The following is a 24,528-nucleotide window of genomic DNA, read 5'->3' on the forward strand; positions in this document are numbered from 1 at the left end:
GGAACATGAAACATGACCCACAAATTGCGAAAAAGGTTACACATTTTCTCTTTTATATCTTGGGTCTTGTTCATGTAAGAAAGTAACACATGAGATAACGACCCATAAAATGAACAAAATTGTAAGGCTGTCAATTTGAAGAGAGAAATGAGTGAATAAAGGATCATTGAGCAAACTTTTATTTAAATAATTATTTAATTTTAATAATACACAATAAGCAATCAATAGTCAATACGATACATAATTAACAAGTATTAACAACAATTTAGATCAAACCCAGAATCATCATGAACAGTTAGAATAGATTGTGATCTTTCTGATTGACTTTGATCAAAAGAATTGGAATTATTTACTGCATTTGACCACCCACCAAGTACCATCCATCATCTCCATACTCCTCCCCTTCTTCATGTCCCCAACATAATCCCACATCACAAAAGCTCATGGCATCGTCATCATCGGTTTCACTATCATCAGATTCAGCATCATTCACATCTGCATCTGCCTCAAGTGAACCATCATCTATCTCTATCTCGAATCCAACACGATGATCAAGATCATGATCACGAGTATATTCATAATCATAAGTATGATCATACTCATAGTTTTCTTCTACTCTATCCTGGTAATCATAATCATAATCATAATCGTAATCATGATCATTGCCATAACCACCATCATCATCAACCAAATAAGCCAAAACCCCAGTAGCCGATGTCCCAAAAGAATATTTACCCAACTCATTTTCGACATGTATGGCTCTATACTTCATGGTTCCTTTAGCCTTGTCTTTGGACTTACAAACCGGGTGAACACGACAACGGTTGCACCTCGGCTTTTGACATTTGCCTGTGAATTTAGATTGGTTTGTAGGCTTAGTTGGAACTTTGGCAAACAAGCCCATGGTTGATGCAGAATCCACCATCTTTGCATATCTTTGTTGAGATGATAAATTTGGAAAGATTTGGTAGCAACTAACAACACCATGCTGACGTCCCTCTCTTTTCATTATAACTTTTTTTTTTTTTGGGTGTTTGAGAAATGTTTTTGTGTATAGAAATGGTGATAATGTTGGGTAAGAAAAGGAATTAATAAGGTACTTAAAGCTATTATAGAAGAAGGATGAAAGAGGTTAGAGTCTTGAAGACGATATGTTAAGCTAATACGCAAGCATGTGTTTTTGGGTCAAATTGTGCGTATGACGATATAGCCTCTTTAATTCTATATACTTTATTTAGTTAAAAGTCTATGACAATTTTCTTTTCGGCTACACTTATTTTGCTAGGATCGAGATCCATGTATTTAATAAATATTATATAAGCATTAGAATAAACTGTACAAGTAAACAATGCATAAATGTGATAAATTAATTAAGATATGTGCTTGTATTATCATCTTTCCAATCTATACTAGATTTTAGATACGTGTCCGACACTGAACACAAGGCTTCTGACATATCAGTATTAGGTCTTCATACATTTAAGTTATAAAAATTTATAATTCCAAAGTTGAAATAATACTTCAAACGAACTGTTAAATTTAAATGTTAAGAATATTATTATGAAATAAAAAGTAAAATAATGTAATAAATGAACATTAAAATGATATATTCAATTCTCTTTCATCTTTTGCAAAACTTCTTTATACACGACATTTGTTGTAGTGTTGTAAGTCTTCCCATCTTTGTCGAATATCAACACCTTGAAGCCCTTTTTTTGGACTTAACTCGAGATACTACAATGTACAATTGAGTGAATTTGATGGTTTGGTTGAATTTGTACGTATGGTATTATGCATGTATGGTATCATGCAGCCTAATATGAAATTTATATACTAATTTTCATATAATTTGATAACAATTAGGATTATTTTCATATCGTTTGAAAAAAATTAGGACTCTTATTTGATTGACAATTGTAACTATAAACATAAACATTAATTAATAAATATAACTAATAGATAAAAAGGGAAAAGTTGTACCTTTTTGATTGATTAATATAATGAATTAATATTGGTTTGGATTTAAGTTTCAAGTAATCGTTTGTTCAGTTTGTTGTATATCATGCTTTGTACCTCTGGTTCTTGATCGTCTGGAGTTGTGATCCTTTGTGCTAGTATCAAATTGTGATTGTGATTAGAATGGGATAGAGATGTTGTATTGTGTTTAGGCTTTTGGGATTGGAATAGAGATTTGTTGATTAATATTAAATTAAATATATTCATTAAATTAGATATTTATATTTATAATATTATTTTATAGTTAATCTTAAGGTAGATGGTAAGTAATAATTATCTAAAGCTATATGGTGGACATTTATCTTAAAGTAAATGGTCGACATTTATATTTAGATTTATAGATATTTATATAATAAATAGTCAAAGAAAGTCAAAATTAAAAGTTTTGTGAAATTAAAAGATGTAATTGGTTAATAAATTGTTAAAGCAACTGTACTTTATTATAATAGAAGATGCTCTATTTAATTGGGGGAATAGAGAAGAAATAATAATTATATTCTTTTAACCTTTTATGTTGGTATTTACTATTTAGCCCCAAGTAAGCATACGATGTAATGTAACATATATAAATATTTAAATAAATTGTAAGTCCATTGTTAGATTGTTAGACGCCAATCTTTAACTTTGCCACAACCATATATGGACCTAGATTCTTCATTTGTACACTATGAAAATAGTACCCGTGCGTTGTGGCGAACCCTGTAGAGAATGAAAAGGGGCCAAAGATATTCCTCTCAACGGTACTTCTCGAGGGGATGAAGGTGGCCGCGGTGGCGGTAATGTAATGGCGGCGGCGGTGGTAGTAACGGGTGGTATTGGCGGCGAGCGGTGGTGGCGGCGGAGATTGGTGGTGGTGGTGGTGATGCTCGTGAGTAGTAGAAGTTATTGATATAATGTGGCTATGATATATGGTATATCATGAAATAGAATGTGTACATTGTTAAAACTTAAAATCAATATTGAAATTTTAAGTTCAATGTTGGAAAATTAAAAGTAAATTTGCTTTATAATATAATATAGATGTCTATATCTATAATAAGGAGCACCTTTTCTCAGATTCTCAAAAGATGATTTGAATTATCTAATATACCTCTCTTTTTTATTCACTAGTTTAAACATCTCTACCTAATATACATATAAGACTATAATACCCTTAAATTTCAACCACTCATTTTTTTTCCCTTCAAATCTCAAACACTTATTTTTTTCTCTCTCCTCTATAAATCATTTTATTCCTCATATTCATTCAAATCTTTCATCTCAAATACCTTATATCAATAAATTATAAAAATTTTATAGGTGTTCTTAAAATTGCATGCTCTTTCATTAGAGATGTCATTTGATATACTTTCGACGAATTTTTAAATCCGAGGGTGGAGCCTGTACGGCTAAAACATTTGGCTATCATACTCTATGACTTATCACTTCCTGTGACCTATCACCCCACCATCTCACCGCCGCAACGCGCGGGTACTTTTTCTCGTAGATATAGATAAGCAGTGTGTTTCTCATTTTAGTTGGTTTTCTATTTTTTTTCAAAGGTAGAAAGAATAACTGGCTAAAACCCTAACTTTTGGTGCGCCCACCTCAACATTGAATCCTGGTTATGTCATAAAGGATTTGCTCTCCGAATCTTAGTGGGTAAATGGGTATATCTTGCTAAAGTTCCCTCACCAAATTTGTATTTTCTTTTTAGCATGAATAGGGTAATGGGGGGAACCCTAACCCCGGTACTACAATTGGATACCCATCGACCCACCACGTATGAGTCATATGATGCCGGTAAAATACTTCCATCCTAATCCCACATGATCTGGGCACCCTGAAGGATCGAACCCGCGTATTTAAACTTCACATATGGGGTCTAGGCTTTATTTGTAACGGGTACCTTAAAAGAATTTTTTTTATTCCCAGCGGGGATTGAACCTGAGAACTTAAGGTCATCAAGTGTTTGTCTTACTACTAGGCTAATTCCTTGTTGGTATGAAAACAATAAGGCATTATTCTAGATCTCAAATTTCACTTAGAATGTGTACAAATTAATAATGCTAATTATCAAATAATCATGTAAAAATATGTACGAGCTAGCTAATCAACCCGGGTGACTACCCGGGTATAAGTAGCAAAATATAAATAAAAATTTTATATTTGAATACACTTAAACAAATTACTCGTACAATTTTTATGTCCCACATTTTCATACTCGGATTGGTCCATTCGGTAATCAATAGTTACTCTCACTAATCATTAGCCCATGCTAATAACTTAAAAATTGTAACTGTGTTTATTTAACCAACTGCAACATTTATTCAATTCAAATGTAATGAAGATACAATAGTTACTCTCACTAATCATTAGATCATTGCTTCAAAAATAGCCCCTCGTAGTTTGTCTAAAAGACTAAATATGACAACAATAATATTGTATATAATGTACTAAAACGATGAAATATCAAAGAGGTTTTGCTCGTAATTAATTAGTCTCTCTAATTGATATTTGGTACTAAAGAGTAAGCCTGTATATTGTCAATTTCAGCCTATGGCATTGTAAATCATCGTTGTCTCAGATCGTTATTACACTACTAAGAAGGTTTAATCTGTGTGTCGATATATCTTCATGCAAATAGCCAAAGGCAATAGTTAAATTCAAGATATCAATGGCGTAAGATTATGTAGCCATATGAATAAGTTTTTCTATTGCATATCAAAACTTCAATTAGGAAGATGGTCATGTCCATTATTATTAGTGAATCAAAAAAGTGACGGTTGTATAAAAATAACTCTATTTTTGGTAGCAAACTAGCAATCTTGCTAAATAAAAAGAAAACATTTAATAAGCTATAATTCTATAAAGTATTCATGTTGATGATAAAAACAAAAGGAAACTCTTTTGTAAAATACAGATATTAGCATTGAATTCAATATATACACATACATATTAATAGGATTATCTATGTTATAGTATCACCCATCACTACTTCTGCCATTAATTTTAAAAGTACCACTATACATCTATAGTGAAGGTATTATATGTAACTTAAATTGTTTAAATGATGGTACAAAATACCTCTTTACATGGTTAATTTATGTAAAGCTTTAGTATATGTCCTAATAACATACTTAATTATGTGTTTAAAACTTATAAGAAATTCATAACCAATGATACATTCCTACTGTTTAGCTCTTGTAAGTTGCTTCTCACCACTTCCAATTTTCCATCTATACAAATACATCTCGTTAACATGAGTCAAGTATATTGACATGTCAATTTTATGAGAGAGTCAACTTTACTCATATATTAAAAGCTATCTTTTGATGTGCTTCCATACTTGTACTTTTCAGAAACTTCCCTCAAGTTTATGAAGTAATGATCTAATTAGCCTACAATAGTGAGTGATGCTAATCACGAACAAACCAAATTTTTTTCTTCCATATTTTATAAAACTAAATACATACAAGAAATTTAAAAAAAAAATCTAAATTGAAATATGAAAGATAATTGAAATGGTTTAAACATCAAATATATTTGTTAATCGGTTTACAATTTAAACAAATCAATTTTTTTCCCAAAAATAAAACCTAAATGCAAAAAAGAAAAAAAAAACCTTAAATTAAAATTAGGGATATCCATATGAAGTTTAATTGTTTCAGAGTCTTGATGTGAAAAAAACTTGTAAATAAAACTCTTGATGTATCCAAAGAAAATAGATTGAAGTTGTATGCGTGAGATAATATATCCATGGATGATGATGAAGAAGCTTGCAAGTTTAATTTTCTCTTCACAAGAGTTTTATCATAGAAATAAAAATTTAATCTTCATTAGAAAAGGTAGATTAAGAAAGGTGAAAGTGAATTTGATTACCAATTAGCAACCCTAAATTAAGAAGCATATTTACCTATATACTAAAAACCAACTTGGTTTTTACGACACTTCATGCATATGGTACAAGGTGCTCGATGAAATGCCTATATGAAAACTGCTAATTATCTGAGGGCTCCCTGTTGAGTTGTTAAAATTGATGATTATTAAAATAAAAATGATGCTTCAAATGGGTTTTCATAGTTGTATTTTAATTTTTTGATTTTAATGTGTATATGGATTTAATATGTCGTCTGTGTATATATATATATTTTATTATCAGTTTAATTTTGTTTTTAAATTAAAAATTCGGTTTATGTTTTAGTATTTGTGGTAGGCCTGTGTTACTTATCATTTTGATTGTGCTTTTCTTTTGTTAGATTTGTGATTAAAAAGAGGAACATGTTTTTTTTAAAGTTCAGATATGGGTTTTGTTTGATGTTTTGGGTTTAGACCAGTGCTAATAGATTTTACGTTATTCATGATCTTAAGACAACATCATTTACGGTTTCTCAAACAAATCTACGAAGCCTTAGAAGTACACTTAAATGTTGAATTGTATGCTCAAAATCTTAAATGCTTAGTTTACAAAGGCAAAAGCTCACGTCTTAAGATAGTGTTATGAGACATTTTGTAACTTGGATATGGGTGTATCTACAACATTTCATGCCCAAACTATAAACACAGCAGATTTTACAATTGATTGGTGTGTTTTGTTGATGTTAATATGCCCAAAAAAGACTTGCTGATGTTCGCAAGGTGAGTTCCGGTCATCATGTTGCTATAAGGTTTCTGACTTCCGATCTTATTACTATAGATACATTGTGACTGTCATTTTTGTTGCAATTTGTTGCAGATCGTAAGAGAGAAAATGCTTCAACTTAAATATGCAATAGTTGAATGAAGGTTTACTCAGTTGAAAGGCTCATACACGTTTATTAAATCACTAGCATATTAGGTCGCAAGTCGCAAGTACGTACAAGTACGTAACTATTGTAACTCAACATACTCCAGATATTCAGTTTGTCACTTATGTGTAATTCTACATATGCAAGTTTACCCGTTCCATCAATGTACACCCTGAAATTCATGGGCATAATGTGTAAATAGTCTCTCCACTACAAATTCTACTCTGTTGAGTTACTTCACCATGTAAAGATATTGTAGCTTAAAGGCATTGACATGGTAGTAAATTTTTTCCAGGTAATTGTGTTCAACTTTGACTTATTAACTTCACAAAAGTTTCTTAACCAATTCATCACTGAAGCAGTATACGAAAGCGTATATCTACCTACCGTCCGCCGCATCGCGCGGGTTATAATACTAGTGTTATATTATTTGATAACATGGAGTTTGGAAATTAAATAAAAAGGAATTTTGGAAATAAAGGGGTCAGCTGCCATGTGGTAGTTTATAAAGAATACTTATTTTGGGATCCTCTTTTATTATAGAGGAAGATTAAATGATATTAGTACTAGTGATGGAAAATTGTCATATGTTATTACAAAATGACTTAATGTTACTGAAAGTGTTTGTTTTAATTAAACAGATAAATTGATATTGACTTTTCAAACTTTCTTTTTATAAAACTACATAACACAATATTCTCAAGACCAATAGAAGCCGAGATATACTCGGTACATTTTACAATTTACAAACCAAGTTGAACCTTCAAGGCTTTTATCAGGCATCTAGGCTAGATGGGCAACAACCAATGTTTTAAAACCCTGATTTTTTGGTTGACTCGGTTAGGTGATCAGTTTTGGTTCAACCATTTCATTTTCTTTTTGTTTATAAGAAGGCTATAAATTAAGAAAAAAAAACACCAAATTTAAAGGACAAACAATTACAATTCACTAAAAGACAATAACAAATACGAATAATCTAACTAGAATACAAGTTCTAAACACCAAAAGAACATTGAAATATTACACATACTATCTAATCAAATCCAAATATTTATACATATATGAGTATATAATCGACTACACCAAAAATTGGAATAAAATTATGGCTATTTTGTGTTTAATGGAGAAACTGGTTTTAATCGGGTTTAATGGAGATTACCAGTGATAGGTCATAAAAAAGAAAACAACTCAAAACCTACAATACATTTAGAAATGCAAATGCCACCCTAATCTTGTTGACTGATTAACAAACCGTAACATCACTACTTGTGTCGTAAACAATGATAGCGCAACTTCATAACTTATAATCATCATCATCGTGAATCACGATAATGATTACCTTAAACATAAAAATAAACAGAGTCAGAAGTTTTAAGAATAATAATTATAGTCACTAGTATTGTGACTATAAGTCAGATAAGCCAGACCCATGCTGATGTCCCAAACGATCGACTACTTGGTCCATTCATTTTCAGGGTCTGTCGATTTGATCTGACCAATGCACAACCAGTGACAAATGCATATTCCACAATCCTTTTGAATCCCTCTTGGGCCAAAGACAGTGAAATGCTGGTCAACTCTGCTGTTGGCCAGGATAACAACCTATATGTTAGTTATCTATTTTATGGTTTTGTACTTTTGTATATCGTAAAATAAAAGAAAACATTTAGGTGGCAAATCATCTTAACAATGTATTGCTGTTGTTAACTTTGGTCTATGAAGTTTCCGTGCATGGAAAGTGTTGGTTGCAATTTTCAGACTCGATTCACTTTGGACAAGGAAGAACGCTAATGCCATCTATTTATGGTTACATATGATAGAGCTATCCATCGACTGGGTTATTATATCAGGATCGATAATGAAGAATGCTTACTTAATCTATCAACGATAAAAAGAAGGGCATCACTTCAGCCGCTAATGCATCTGGATATCAAAAGACATTGATCATTTAAGTTTAACTTTTATCCATGGTATTATGGTAACTTAACTTTACTTGCTCTACAAAATTAGTATACTGCTCTTCTCTCAGTTCCGGATCAATGGATCTGACTCTAGGGCAGTAGAATTTTTTAACGATCTTGTTACAAAGAACTTATATCTGAACCCTAAAATATTTGAACAAAGAATGATGGGCATGTAGGTTAGTACTTAGTAGTAACCATTGGATATATGCACAGAATTGGATATGTAAATTTCAGTAAACAGAAATGTTAGTTGGGGATTTAATCAATATCCGGAGAATGCTGCAAGTTTTAGCAAACATGAAACAAGACTTTATACGTCTTCTGAAGATGTAACAAGTGGCTCCTGACTTGCCAAGTCTGGACTCAAAGATTTGACGGTCTTTGTGGCAGGGTAGCAAACATAATGTTGCAAGATGAACAGGAGATCAAAGAAGACAGATACCTGAGTAAGCACAGGATAGCACAATTGTGAAATTATCAAATGAGTAGGCATATTTCACATTTCTGAAGCATCAAAAGAGATGGGTTAGACGTGTTGGGTAATTGCTTGACATGTAATATTCTTTAATAAAAATAGATATGCTAACGATGATATTTTTTTGGGTAACTTGACATGTAATATTCCTCAATAAAAGTGGGATGTTCTTTAATAAAAATAGGATGTTGCAAGTATGTAATACACTTTGGGTGGCTTTGACTCCTTTTGACTCATTCGACTCGGTTGACCCGTTTAATTTTTGGTTAAGTTTTCAACTTCAGTCACTTCATCCATTGGTTGAAAGCATACCCAAAACCGGCCTACTTTTAGGAAAATTTGTTGAATTTTACATCTTTACCAGTGTTGTTGAGACTAATTTGGGAAACAGATAATCACATACCAATGAGAGCAATGTTTTGCCAATATTTCCATAGAAGTTCACCCATGAATCTGAGAAATGCAAGTAAAATGAAGCATATGTAAGATGTTAGGTAGTACCACCATCTTTTGAAGGTGAATTAGCATAAAAAGAAGACATACGTTGATCAATAGATTGGACGGCCATTTGCCCGTAATTTGCTAAGCCTCCAAGTAGATCAAGCAGTATATTGCCAATGCTAAATCCAACTGTGCTCTTCCTTTGGAAGTTCATAACTGCCTGAATAATTACAAATTACTTGCTTGAGACCTCAGTAATTAGATGTGGCAAAAAATCCAGGTAAGATGGGTTGGGCAATGGCTCAAAATGGGTAAAATATAGTACGATTCAAGCAGGTCAGGTAGGTATGCTTATTTTCCAAACACAGTTACTGTTTTAATTATGATTATGCAAACTCTATGATTAGACTATTACTGATTGTTTTAAATCAAGTGATTAAAGAGGTATTAAGTATTTGAGTACACTTTGGGTCACTATCAACCCATGTGACTAGTTCCATTTCCAAAGAACTTTTATACAGGTTAATCAATTTGATCTTGTTAAGAGGTAAAATACAACCTGAATACCCATGTTGAAGTCGGTTGAAAGTGCTACCTATACTTATTATGCTAGAAAAAGGTTCTTCCATGATTTATAAACCAATCAACTTTATGCCAAGCAATACATTTAAATTCATCTTTCTTGTCATGAAAAGGATCGAAAAACTAGATACCAAAGTAATAACAAGAAAGTTTACTCCTTACTTGAGGTATGTACTTGATCACAGTCATGACAACCTGTAATGTGCTGCAATAGACAAGTTGAATAATTAAGACTTGTGTCATATTTGCAAAGGGATGAGTGACAACTACTATACATTCAAGAAACATGACTTGAGATTCCAGCAAAAAATACGTTTGATGATAGTGGATGTGTGCCAATGCGGTTTACAATGAAACTCCAACAGAATTACTTTGATTGGGGCCTGTAATTCTAACCAAATTGGGGAAAATCAGGGAGTTTCACAAATCAAATGCCATGTTATCTAAGTATCCAGTATGTTAGTCTTCTTTTGAAATTATAATTTTGCTCGAACGTGTAAAATATTACTAGTAGTGTTCTACGCAAAGGATTATGTATTTGGTGGTCACAAATTTCCACAACTGAGATAGTTCAGCAACCAGAGCTACATGGTGTACATAGACATTAAACTTTGTTCCCTTAGGCTAGATGGTGGTAACTTAGGATATATTGTGGTAATCAAGTATGAACAAATGTGGAACTGTACGGACTACAATAAAAAATGGATCTTACCTAAAGCATGTGACCAACCACAGCCATGAATGATTAGGTAGAGCTATGAACATACAGACGATAACAGTTAACCAGGCTACTGAAACTATTGAAATACTAGTCTTCGAGACCTTTTGACTTCCACGCTGCAAAAAAGATAATAACAATCAACATGGTATAGGTTGGTTACAAGATATCTGAATATATGCTAATGCAATAGTCGAAGAAACCATCTTGAGTATTTATTAAGCCTTCAAATCAAAACAATATATCTTTTAAAAAAACTAATGAAACTTACTTCATAGATGAATATTTGGAATAAGGTTATCGCAGTAAGCACAACTGCGTGAATGGAGAAAGCAACATCATTTGCTGCCACAGGTATCATCTGCATATGCAAGTAGGCGAAAATACATGAACAACAAAACTCATGTGAATTGACATTACAAGATCGCTGGTAATGATACAGAGCATATCAAAGACTTGGCCAAGATGTACGTTTAGAAAACAACGGAAACATGATAAATGTGTGGGACACACACGTTAAACTACATTTGAACATCGAGGAGCAACATTGCAGAATGTTTGGGCCTAACTAATAGGTCGAAGTTTGATTGTTTGGGCTTTAACTTTAACTTACGTCAATCTGCAAGACGTTTCATTTTTACATTATAGAGTTTGTAGCATAAAACACATGGAATCTGGGATGTTATTAGTACATAAAACAAGCCCCATATCCACTCGACTCTGCCCCACCAAGCCTGTCCCTTGGCCAACGTGATTTAACGAAATTATAAACATATGCACGAACTGAGATTCAAAAGTCCTTGAAGATAACCTCATTGAAGCCATATTTCTCATGATACTGTCGTTGAACAGAGGAGCTAAAGTATACAGAAGCGTTGTATATGAGATAAGACGTATGCTTTGTGAGATTCAGCACCACGAAATCGAAATTCAATCCTACCACACTACAATCCAGATGCAAATTCAGCACATTAAATACATAAAAAGTATGGGGCCTATCACCACCACCACCACCACCACCAACACCACCACCACCACTACTACTACTACTACTTCATCATCCAATTGAATGTAAGGTTGTTATGTAACTAAGCTTAGATGCCGGACACTCACATATTAATTTTTTAAACCATAAAAATCATGAGGCCCAGACATTTATTCATTAAACAAAACATAATAAAATATTAGTATGTGAGGGGTTACACAAGAGTAGGTGTCGGACAGCCTTATATTCCTTTTTCTATATATATATATATATATATTCAATCAAATACTTCCAACTTACCAAAAAAAAAGTACAAGGTGAGAACATTCAAAATTTCCATTTTGATAGCATTAAAAGTCCATCCATAAAATGAAATGTGTGTTTTGTAATTATCATTATTTAAGTGTTTAACGTCACATTGATCCGTCAAAACCAAGAAACTAACGCTTTGTGTTTTATACGCGGTAAAACAAAATGTAACGTAAGTTACCTTTTTCTTTTGAAATTCAAGAAGACTTGAGGGTAGAAACTAATAGACCAAGAACAAAAAGCAACCCATCCAAACACACTCGATAATACTTCCATCTCCCTCGAATTCCATCCTGATGATCCTTCCATTATTATGGCTCTGCTTCCTTCCTTCCTTGAAATGAATATCACTCACTTTGATCGGTGGAAATTAAGCCCGCCCGGGAAGGAATATACTCCTTTTTCTTTTTTTAAAGTTTTCTTTCCACTCGGAGAAAAAAAAAGAATTTAAAAGTGCGGTGGTGGTTATGACCATTTATGTGAGGACACGTCAGATGTCTGGGTCATGCTTTCAAATGTTATGTACGTGTTTACAAAGCAAAAGTATTGGAGATAAGAACAGAACATAACAGAAAGTCAAAAGGGAGCTTAAAAAACGAGAAATGAGTTAATGAATGAATGTAGTCATGTTTCTTTTACTAAAGGGGACAAAGAAAGGCGTTGGAAATAACCAAAACATTATATATACTTATTTATTCTGCAAAAAATATCTTACATCCATCCATCCATTCTACTGATATAATAAAAAAAAAAAAACTTAATTTTCTATACAAATACGGATTTGTCCCTTAATCGTTCGGTTTGTGGTGATTGGAGATGGTATATAACCACCAATTATAAAATCAAAAGATGAAATGTATTTTTTAGTTTTCAACCTAGGTTTTGTATTCAAATGAACGTCTACCTATGAATTACAGTAAATATTTAATCATACTTTCAGTTCTTGTTGTTTCATATTATGTACTGTATTATTTTGTGGATAATGGGGTTCCTTTATATATGTACAGCGTCTGTTTGTGTACAGGGAAGCAATCAAGGAAGTAAGCCCAAAAAGGAAGCTATGCACGGTCTTGACTCCTTAGACGGACCAGGGAGCGGTGTTCCCATCGGCTCCTAGCCTGCCAGATCACCCGCCCATCGGGGAAGAGTGGCATTCCACACACTCTAAATTAGTTTACAACATAATCTGATAGATACCAAGTTCATGTGTAGGTTGGATATAGCCTAAAAGATACATGATCTTTAAACTACAGACCGCAGAGATGCTTATAACATAGATTCCACCATTTATCTTTTTATCTTCACTGTGTAATTAAAAGAACTTCTAAAATGACAACATGCTGAGGAAGTGGGACATTCTAGAACAAAAACTTTGATCTGTTCCAACTATATGTAGTTCACCAACCAGCTTTGATAATGATATATGACAACGACATTATTTAAAGATTCTGATCAAAAAGACAGACGTAATGGCGATATCTGTTCCATGTCTACCAATTATTATCAGCAACAAAACAGTTTACAAACATCTTCTAACATAATCCCAGAAATAATTTAGGGACGGCAATCATCATTATCCCTTTATAATTAAATTAATCTGGAAACAAACAACTAAAAACACTTTAAGCTTGAAGGCTTTTGATGTTCTGGATTTGCTTCCCAGGATTTAGTCCCTTGGGGCAGGCACGGGCACAGTTCAATATTGTATGACAGCGATACAGCTTGAATTCATCATTTACAGCATCTAGTCGCTCCTTTGTATATTCATCACGGCTGTCCATGATCCACCTGTGTATATCAATGATTTCAGTCGTACATTCAATTCAACTGGTGTTACTAGAAAATACAAGTTGAAGATCCTAGCAGAAGCTTCTATCAGCAGATATGTGATGTAAATAATCATTAAGAAGGCTTGTTCAACTCGTGAATTGAAGTCCGAAACTTTCAACTCATGAGTCATGACTAGACTGGTAAGTTTTACTAAATTATTCCAAGTTCATTGATTAAGAGATGGAGCATTATTACAAGTTCATTACTTGAGTTACAAAGAGTTATTTATCACCACCTACCGGCAACCACACCCTGTGCTACATTACTTGTTCAAAAATATGCAGCATAAAAGCATCAGAAGAGTACATATAAGATTGTAAAATTACACAAAATTGCATGTGCAAAACTAGCGATCTTATTAGCAAAGTAAGTGGAAAAACACTTCATAAGATCATAAAACTAGGTATCAGTGTCAACACAAATATATATATATATACAAAATCCAAGAATACAGGAAAACAGATGCATAAATCATAACCCATTACTTCTATATATACCACTGTTCTCGTAAAATATTCCCATTCCCAAAGGCAACATTAACTCAATCTTATCAATTCGATCACAAATGTAATTTACAAGGCCGTTAAACTCATATCATAAACAATTTGATACAAAATGCCAAGGACATTCTAGCTATTCCTATCAGCATGAAACAAGCCGAGCATGTTAACATCCATAAGAATCCAAAGTTTCATCTAGTACTTCATGTCTTCATGGCTTGCTTTTATATAACGTAACTCATTTACCTAGTGTGGGTTTGTTCTCCAGAAAGACAGTCAAAGGACCTTTAATTCTCCACAGAATAACGTAACATCTGCCTAAGTAGCTTATCAAGTTATCATGCTGGTCTTGTATATGATGTTTCTAAATCCTAGTGTTGATGCTCCTACAATTGATCTAAGGCATCAGCTTAATCCCGTATCACTACCCAAAAAGTATGCATGCTATTCAACAAAAACTCATGTATGATGACATGTATTCTAGCTATTGCAAAACATTCAAAGAACCAAGATATCTCTTAATCTTTATATCTAAATTGCAGGTCAAAACTTCAGTTGTATTTCAGCTAACAACACATACATGAACTATAACAATGACTGGACTATCTAGCATTCTAGCATAAAATCACCAGAAAATAGTTTTCTCTAACCAGAAAAATAGCAGAACCTTCGGTTGCGTTTAGTTATTAAAAACTTCTAATTTCCCGAGTTCAATTCACAGGAAAAATTTGCAGACGCGTTTAGTTTGTCAGGTGGAAAACACACAAACTTTTCCATTTCTAAAATGAAGAATAGTTAGAAAAACTACAGAAATAAGTTTTCCAAAGTGTAGTTGTAGATTAGAAAACTGAGTTCTCTGGAAAAATCACAGTTGAATATGTTTTCTGTTTTCCATGTTTCCCTTAAAATTTTATAGAAAAAAACTTAGTTTTCTACAACTAAACGCACCCATAGATTCTTCCCAAACTAACTATTTCGTACGAGGTTTCTAAAAGTAAAAGAATTACTGTAAAGCCAAAACTTAATCCTATATCACTATCCAAAAAATATGCATGCTGTTGACCAAAAAATCATGAATAATGAAAAGACTTGAAAATAGGATGTCAAGGTAAAAAAAAATATCAACTTTACATTATGAGCCAAGTTATGTTAAAGTTAAATAAAAAAAAAAAAAAAAACTTATTCTTATGAGCAACAAACTAACAAACCATCTCAACACCAAAAAGATTTTAAAATTTTCAGTAGCACCATTACTTTAGAAATGTCAACTAACACATCAACTACACTGATGAACAAAAGGTATCGAGAAAAACTTTTTCGATAAGTGAGTTTCTATTTCCTGTAGACAATTCAAACAATATCACATTGCATTCCCTTCAAGTTAACAGCCCTCCTAAATGGCTTAACATGATGATTTTAATATGAGGTTTCTAAAATAAAAAAACACTGATCCAACTTCCAAGACCTCATTTTTACCTAATCACTATCCAAAAAGTAAACATATAAATGACCAGAAATTCATGTCCCATTTTTAAGGCACAAAATGGGATCTTATAAGACAAATAACAGATAAATCGTATATGTAACCATACTAGTACGGATTCTAACATGGTACGTTTACTACAATTATGAGGGTGTTTGGTAATTGTATAGCTTATTTAAACAACATAAGCTTTTATGCAGCAGATACTGAAAACATCTTACTTGAACTCTACAAGATATGACCATTTTTTGTCATACAAACTATCATGAATTTAGTTTTAAGAACTACAATAACAATATAACTGAGCAATCCAAAACAACCCCTAATTAAAGTTCAACTAGGTAAACTACAATAACAACAAAAGTAATCATAAAACTCTAAGCATCATACACAATTAAATACAACGAAAAACTACATAGAAATGAATCCAACTATATATGTTTTGTCATTGCATGTACTAAACTTGAACTTTCAACTCTATGCAATTGTATGTATCAAGTAACCTTTCTGTTAGGCCTAAACACAATCACAACATATAACGAAAAACGATACATAAAACGATCAAAAAAAGGATACCGATTAGCATGAAGAAGAGCGGCGGGGCCAAGATAAGACTCAGGATTCCACCAATAACTAGGACAAGAAGTGCTACAACAAGCACACAAAATACACTCATACATCCCATCTAATTTCTCCCTATCTTTCTTACTCTGATACACTTCTTTCCCTTCCCACCCGGTTTCCGGTTTCGACTTCCTTTTCAACCACGGTTCAATACTTTTATACTGATTGTAAAAATTCGTCATATCCACTACCAAATCCTTAATCACAAACATATGTGGCAACGGTGTTATCATCGTTTCGGGTTTTTCGGGCTCGATTTTTGTCAAACAAGCTAGCCCATTACACCCATCAATGTTCATTGCACATGACCCGCAAATCCCTTCACGGCATGATCTTCGGAATGTGAGAGATGGGTCGATTTCGTTTTTGATTTTGATTAAGGCGTCTAGTACCATTGGCCCACAGTCTTTGAGATCGATTTTGTAGGATTTGAGTTCCGGTTTCGATGGGTTGTCGGGGCTCCATCTGTAGATTTGGAAGGATTTCAGAGATGGGTTTGATTGGGTGGTGGATTTTGGAGTTGAGTTTTCGGTTTGTGGCTCCGATGCGTGTGACCGTAGGATCAGAAGTTTTGATGGTTGGGATGATTTGATTTTCGGAAATGATCGGCGGAGTAAGGTGGTTGCCATTTTTCTTTTTCTTTTTATGATCGATAGATACAGATTTATATGAATTTAGGTGTGTATGTATTGATTTTGGAGTTTGGGTTTCGGGTTGGAATTGTGAATATAGTGATATTTGAGGGGTGGGTTTTGGAAAATTTGGAGATGGGTGGTTGATGATGGTTGGATTTGATGACGTGGGATGTTTTCGAATGTTGATTTGGTTATTGGGTAGTGTGGTGTGCTCGTGGACGCATTGCAATTCAATCATGTTTTACACTTTTAATGTTATTGTTAGTTGTTAACTAGATTTTAGACACGTATTTAACACTGGATACGAGTTTTATGATATTATCAATATTAGATTTTCATACATTTAATTCATAAAAACGTATAATTTTGAACGTATACGGTTCTAAGTGTTATACTTTACAAGTTGTAGTACAAAAATCATAAGTTCGTCACTGTCATTATTAGCTGAAACATATTAATAAAATTGTTTGTCGTAGTCATTCCACAAGGCACATACTACAATAATATCTTTATTATAGAATTTTTGAAACCAGTTGTACTAGTAATTTAATATTACTATTAAAGATAATTATGAATTAAAATATAAACTCACTAGTGATCCTGTACTTAACATTCAAGTATATGTATTTGATCATGATGCGGATTCATAACATGAATAGGTTTACTTTCAATCACATGTCCTAGGATAATTAGATAACAATTAGAATTGTTTTCACATTCTTTGATAACAATTAAGATTCTTGACTTGAGTGACAATTGAAACTTTAAAAAATTAAATCTAAATACTTTTTGTAACTTTTTAAAAAAATCTCCTCAAGTTAATGCTAAAAATATATATAAATTGAATATTGAGGGCTAAAAAATGTAAATTATTGATGGAAAACAAAAAAGTGTAAATTAATGAGATTTTTTCTACAAATTAATATAAATAGTAATATAATAATAAATTTGGATAATGATTATTAGAGTTTTTAATTTATAAATAATCTAAATGATGACATAAGCGAAAGATAATTTGATGAAATTGAGTGATTTGATTGGTTGATAAGTCATTAGTTCAACTGTCTTATAGTATATTAAGATTAACAACAACAACAACAAGGTACCCAATCCTGACATAAGTCGGGCCATGGGGGAGGTATGATGTAAACAGACCTTACCCCTACTCAAAGGTAGAGAGGCTGCTTCCAGATCCACCAGAGTGGAAGGGACCTCCGGCCCAAAAGTGAAAAATAGGGTTAGATCCACCGGAGTGGAAACCTTAACCGGATAGGGATAATCTCGATCTCAAACTCTCAATCTCAATCTCAATCCCACTCTTCGGATCACAAATTCAGATCTTAGATCTAAAAATTTGTTACCGTTAGGGAGAGGGAGAGGGAGAGGTTATAGAGAGAGAAGGGAGAGAATCCTATCCGGTTTTAATAAAATTCTTATATATTAAGATTAAGATTAAGATGTAATGTTAATTGAAAAAAAAAACAAATAACTTAACAACCAGAGTATTAATCCCTTTCAAAACGGGTATAAAGAAAATAATAAAATATAAAAAGTTATTTTAATAGACCAGACTAGGAAAGAATAATAAAATGTAATGTATTGCATTGATACATTAGAAATAGGTTATAGTAAAATAAATCATAGAGCTTATTATTCAAGGACAAGTGTACAATCGACAAGTACGATTTAACGACTATTTTAATCTATTTTATATTTTTTAGTAAAATAACTACAAAGCCCTATGTGCTTTTGTTAAGGTGCATGATGTGTGAAAATCTAGTTAAATTAAAATCCTTAAAAATACTCCGAATCGAATACCACACACAATCGGGCAGTGGACCCGTTCGTATGCAATATAGATTAAAGTAAGTAAAGATTCGTTCCACGGAGACTACAAAGAGCTAGCGAGTTTTAAGTAGTTAAAAAGATTTTGGTTTTTAAAGACACCTCGTCATCTTGATTTTATATTAAAAGTTAGTTGATTGAAAGAGTTAGAAATTCCTAAGAATTTATCGAAAAGAAAATTGTTTTATATCAAATAGGATGAGAAGATCATCCACTTTGACTCCATGACACACATTATTTAGGTTGCATTTAATTGAAGAACCAATTCAAATATGTTGATTAATAACCGAGAACTAAACAAAGATTCACCCCGTATCCGTCAAGTTCGTTACTTTATTTAATTCCCTTAATTAACTAGTTCCATTACTAAGACCGGTACCCCAAGACGCCTTTCATAACTTTCCTAGTCAACTAATTGTTTTGGTTATTTAGATAACAATTATGTCTATTGATTGTACCCAACCATTAACCCATTAACTCTTATTAACTATTAATTACTTTCTACCGTACCCGTCATAGAAACAATCGCTTCTAACCAAGCAATTAAAATAACTTCTACACAACCTAAGTTACCACTGAGATCATGCAAAAACTATCCGCAATTAAGAGTTAAATAGCAAAGAATTAATAAGTTAATATTACGACACAACGTTAAATCAAATCAACTTGAATTCAAAAGATTATGCAACCATTATTCAATGTATCACTTCATCTCAGTGGATGACGAATTATTTAGCTACTCATAATCATAAACAAAGCACAAAGAGTAAAAATATAGAAGAACATATTGTACCAATGTGTAGAAAACAAGTAAACGCTAAGAAAATCGATAACCGAATGCCTTGAAGTTCACGAACAACCCTTGGACCTTGATGGACGAAAAAGCTATTGAGTATTGCCCCAAAGAACCCTAAAATCGACTAGAGGTGATTGTCTATCGAATGGAAGGGTTTTAGTCTTGTATTTATAGTGTAAAAACAAAAGAAAATCTATCGACCTAGTTTATGCACCGCACAAGGAATATGTGCACCGCACAAACTAGAGTTTCCATATTTTGGGCACCCGTTATGCACCGCCCACAAAAAGAGCTGTGCACCGCATAAACTTCACTTATGAACAGTAATTGCCCGTTATGCACCGCATGCCTTTTTTATGCCCCGCACAGGAACTTTTGCCAAATTTTCTGATCAAAATTACATATTTCCATGCGCCGCATACCACTTCTATGCGCCGCATAAAGCTTCGAAACTCACAAAACTTGTATTTTTCATTCGGTCTTCACTCGAACTCGTCCAAGAACTATCTTAATGCATCTTTTGACCTTCCAAATGTCATTTCTAACCATTGTACCTGTTATAAGCCTGCAATCATTAACAATACCATCAAAGCATCGAATATACATATAATTTGCACATTATTAAGCTTAAAACGACTTATAAACGATATGGGAATATGCATATAAATGGACCTATCAGTGCATTAATTAGTTGTACACTTACCATCAAATTCAAGGGGTCGACATTTAATATGAAAATATATAACCTTTTTATGCACGTTAAGTGAAGCCCTAAGGGCTTCCTTTAACATTTTCCATAAATTATAATTAAAATTCATAGTCATAACCTACACACTTAACTCACCCTCAAATACACACAAAAATCATCATTAAAGATGACATTTTTAGTATGTGGATCACTTATTTGTTTAAACGTCAGCTTTGCTTACACATGGATTTATACCCCCAAATGATGAAGCCCAAGACATCACTAAATACATCACTATTTAATCTAACATACAATTTGGCTCTCTATTGTAGGAGCAATCTCATGTTCGACTTCTTTACATCCCTAATTAGAGAAGTTACACATTTCTTTATTTCCCCCCTATATTTCATCCCATAAATTAACAAATCTATATCCAATGACATAATATAAATACAAACAAAACAATCGCACTACACATTAAACCAAAACAAAAATCTAAATCTAAATAAATAAATAAAAGATTATATCAACCAAGTTCAATATTGAAGTTGAAAATTCCCCAAAAACTTTTAATCCATGTCTTTTAACTGAAAAAAAAAGTATAAAATAGAATTCATATCTTTTTAATCCACGTCATGGTAAGCAACAGAAAAAAGAAATTCATCACAATATATAACAAAAAATCGAAAAAGAAACTAATAATTAAAGAAAAAGAAGCTATTCAAATTTACGGGTTTGACCAAGGTCTTGTAGTTAATAGTAAAAAGAAATAGTTAGTACTAATGGTAAAAAATAAAAAAAATAAAAAAATTGCTTCTTCCATCCAAATATAAATGCAATATTAACCATAATGACAATTAGAAACACTCTTACATGGAACAGAATTATATAAAAACTAAATTATCATCCATACAATTCAAAAATCAATAAATACTTATATATATGGGATCCCTATATATATACGAGAGTATTCCCCTAAGAACGCTTTAAGAATGCGAACGAATAAGAACAAGGCTAAATTTGTCATTCACGTACGTACAGTTATAGGATTTAATAATTTTTTTAAGGGATGCAGAATATATAAATAAGGAAAACTGTGCATCCAATACTTAATACAACAATACTTTTATCCCAGTTCTTATAATCCAATATAACTTTATTGTTACTAACATTGTAATCAAACAAATCATATTAGAAAATTTGGAATTTGTTTCTCTTTAATTTGACACTAGTTTTAATGAATTTCCTAAAGTAGAGCGAGGATGCATAATTGCATCTTATTGAATGGATGCACAAATGTATGTGAATAGATGGATGCACAATCTGCAATAATGATGTTGTTTACATATAAAAGAACTAAAAAGAAAGAGATAAAGTGTTCAATGAAATATTGAGGAGCAGATCGGTGGTGGCGGCAGAACATGCAGGTGCATCCTTTTTTCTTAACAATACACATGATGTACAAAACAAGATGCACAATGAACAAGTTCAATGGATGCTCAAAAATAATGTATCAATGTGCATCCAATAGATACACTCTAACATAAAACTCTAGGATGCATATAATAAAAGTTTAGGATGCAAAATACATGGGTCAATACAATTTTTTGTCAACCAATTATTTATATGAAAATCCATGGATGCACACCAAGTAAAAGATAAAAAACTATATCAGATTACTTTGTTATTGTGGTTGACAATGGTGACTCACGATAAGAGTATGTACAGAAATTATTTGAGACATAAGGATAAAGATTTGTGTGTTCATCTTTAAAGATGTTGACTATGAAGTGGGAAAAGATTATGCAGGAAAAGAGTTTGTTTTGAAACGTAAGGATGGAGAAAAAGATAAATAAATAAACGGGTGGGGTCAAACATATTTGTATTCCATCTATGCCCTTTTTGAATTAAATTAAATCACAAAAAAACTATAAAAACTATAACCGTTGATTGAAAAAATAAATGGCCTAGATCTGTTCTTATTTGTTCTTATTATAAAATGATTTGTATTTGATTATTACCCTATATATATATATATAAAAGAAAGAAGGTATTTGGATTGCACCATTGATGAACCTTTCCATGAAAACATTGGTGCATTAATCGAACCTTGCGAAATCACCTGCAAGAAAAAAAGCCCACATGTATTTCATCTATAATAAAACTATAGACCATGAAAAAGGAGGCAACTATTGTATAATATTATCAAATCCAAAATTTCATAGTTAGACCTTTCTTAGTAAAACATAATATAACCCAGTATGGATAGTTGTTTCCTATAATGGGTTTGTCGGATGAGATAATATTGACTTGCAACTTGAAGTTGTAATAACTAATTTATATGCATATGCAAACTTATATATTTTCAATGTAAGAAATCTGATAATCATATCATGGACCATAACAACCCGCCCACATGTAATCACCATATAAGTTATAGTTAAAGGCAAAAGGGTTCCTTGGCAATGTTTATAAAGAAAACAAAAATAATATATATAGAGTTGCCAAGATATGCACTACTGTGAAGAACAAACCATATATATACAAAACTTTTGAAACACACCAATGTATAAAAGCATAAGCTGAAAAATAAATGAAAGCAAAACGTACTTACATATGAATATGTTGTACTCGTATTTACTTATCAACACCAATGCACACTTTGTACTTGCTGTTGAAACTTCTTTGCATTTCAAGTCACCATCAAAGTAATGCTTATAAGAGACTATCAATCCTTTATGAAAATTTATCTAATTGCTTATAAGAACATTTAACTAACTGATTATAACAAAATACCTGAAGTTCTCTACCAGCATGTATGCAACCATACGTATTCGAGTTCACTCCAACAATGACTACAAGCCCATCCAAATCAACCTTCTTAACTTTTACCCGAGCATGCTGAAATTGCCACAAAAAAAAATCCATCATCAACAAACATAGGGTTTTGATAGGTCAAAGCAATGCAAAAAGGTTAGTTACAAACATACAATGATGACATAAACATTTAGCCCAACTTAACATAAAACGACTAAGATGCACAATTTATAGCTTACAATGTGATAAATTGTAATTTACCCCAAAATAATCAAGTAATCTACCTCAAAATATTCAAGTAGTTTACACTTTTTAACGAACACACAACTAAGTTCAACACACAAATCAAACCCAATATCATTTATAAAACTTAACTTTAAAGCAAAAAATACAAAATGAAAAAAAAATTAATATATGTACTGATACTGAACTTACTGCTGATTTGAGATGAACTAAAAGAACCAACCTTCCTTTTCATTTATTGAACCAAGATTAGTCGATTAGTACCACCTTGAGTTAAAAAGCTCCCCTCTATAGATTAAACCTTCCATGATTATCCATAAGCACTCCAAAATCTGTTATCAAACTCCTATATATATCATTATAAAGTTAATATAATTTACAAACATAAAAAATTCCAAATATTTCATTTAAACATTATATCAAACACTTAACATGCAAAAAAAAAATATCATTATACAAGAAACCTTTTAGCAAGAGAAAAAAATAAATATAAGAAAGGGCTAATTGTCTGAAAAGAACTTAAACTTTGACACTTTTATTTTTGTAGGACTCCAACAAAAAAAATTTTTATCCTAGAGAATGAAACCGGGTAAAACGGCTTTTGTGGGTTTCAGAAGCTGCCCAATAGTATTAATGGGCTAGGCGGCTGTTTAACCCCCCCAAATATTAAGGGCCCCTAAAAATTTCAGGTTTCATAAATTCATAGCTTTTATACTTGTTTTGGGCTTGTAATTTAACAAACTACAATTGGGCTTATAGGGCAACTCTTACCAAGTGGAAATTTTGCGCTTGACATGCTTCCTGCTTAAAA

At 32.3% G+C, this 24,528-nt stretch overlaps 3 protein-coding genes and 1 long non-coding RNA gene across 4 annotated transcripts; all 4 read right to left on the reverse strand.

Moving 5' to 3' along the window:
* Window positions 1-173: 173 nt before the first annotated feature.
* Window positions 174-1,162, reverse strand: LOC122590174. The gene has a single exon (XM_043762507.1). It carries the CDS (start codon window positions 1,007-1,009, stop codon window positions 350-352), a length of 660 nt encoding a protein of 219 aa, XP_043618442.1. The 5' UTR covers window positions 1,010-1,162; the 3' UTR covers window positions 174-349.
* Window positions 1,163-8,950: 7,788 nt separating this feature from the next.
* LOC122588662 (cystinosin homolog) lies at window positions 8,951-12,726 on the reverse strand. Its single transcript, XM_043760819.1, has 8 exons — window positions 12,438-12,726; window positions 11,774-11,906; window positions 11,234-11,323; window positions 10,957-11,081; window positions 10,407-10,449; window positions 9,765-9,882; window positions 9,625-9,674; window positions 8,951-9,188 (listed from the first exon to the last, which is right to left on the reverse strand). Exons 1-8 carry the CDS (start codon window positions 12,563-12,565, stop codon window positions 9,057-9,059), a joined length of 819 nt encoding a protein of 272 aa, XP_043616754.1. The 5' UTR covers window positions 12,566-12,726; the 3' UTR covers window positions 8,951-9,056.
* Window positions 12,727-13,723: 997 nt separating this feature from the next.
* On the reverse strand, window positions 13,724-17,363 carry LOC122589138 (succinate dehydrogenase [ubiquinone] iron-sulfur subunit 2, mitochondrial-like). Its single transcript, XM_043761380.1, has 2 exons — window positions 16,646-17,363; window positions 13,724-14,044 (listed from the first exon to the last, which is right to left on the reverse strand). The coding sequence occupies exons 1-2, from the start codon at window positions 17,320-17,322 to the stop codon at window positions 13,879-13,881; spliced, it is 843 nt and encodes a 280-aa protein (XP_043617315.1). The 5' UTR covers window positions 17,323-17,363; the 3' UTR covers window positions 13,724-13,878.
* A 5,285-nt stretch (window positions 17,364-22,648) lies between these two features.
* LOC122586535 lies at window positions 22,649-23,976 on the reverse strand. Its single transcript, XR_006322024.1, has 4 exons — window positions 23,910-23,976; window positions 23,454-23,558; window positions 23,272-23,340; window positions 22,649-22,779 (listed from the first exon to the last, which is right to left on the reverse strand). It is a non-coding gene; the product is annotated as an uncharacterized LOC122586535 (long non-coding RNA).
* Between the last annotated feature and the right edge of the window lie 552 nt (window positions 23,977-24,528).

This window comes from Erigeron canadensis, chromosome 2 (assembly GCF_010389155.1).
Source record: "Erigeron canadensis isolate Cc75 chromosome 2, C_canadensis_v1, whole genome shotgun sequence".
Classification (NCBI taxonomy): domain Eukaryota; kingdom Viridiplantae; phylum Streptophyta; class Magnoliopsida; order Asterales; family Asteraceae; genus Erigeron; species Erigeron canadensis.

What these genes read in the sequence shown, in the direction of transcription:
- LOC122590174 (XM_043762507.1), bottom strand. Translation starts at nt 1,009, where the DNA reads ATGAAAAGAGAGGGACGTCAGCATGGTGTTGTTAGTTGCTACCAAATC.
- LOC122588662 (XM_043760819.1), bottom strand. Translation starts at nt 12,565, where the DNA reads ATGGAAGGATCATCAGGATGGAATTCGAGGGAGATGGAAGTATTATCG. An exon ending in TCCAAATATTCATCTATGAA is followed by an intron (nt 11,082 to 11,233) that starts GTAAGTTTCATT and finishes TCTTTTTTGCAG; the next exon opens with CGTGGAAGTCAAAAGGTCTC. An exon ending in TGATCAAGTACATACCTCAA is followed by an intron (nt 9,883 to 10,406) that starts GTAAGGAGTAAA and finishes GTAATTATTCAG; the next exon opens with GCAGTTATGAACTTCCAAAG.
- LOC122589138 (XM_043761380.1), bottom strand. Translation starts at nt 17,322, where the DNA reads ATGGCAACCACCTTACTCCGCCGATCATTTCCGAAAATCAAATCATCC. An exon ending in GCTCTTCTTCATGCTAATCG is followed by an intron (nt 14,045 to 16,645) that starts GTATCCTTTTTT and finishes TGATATACACAG; the next exon opens with GTGGATCATGGACAGCCGTG.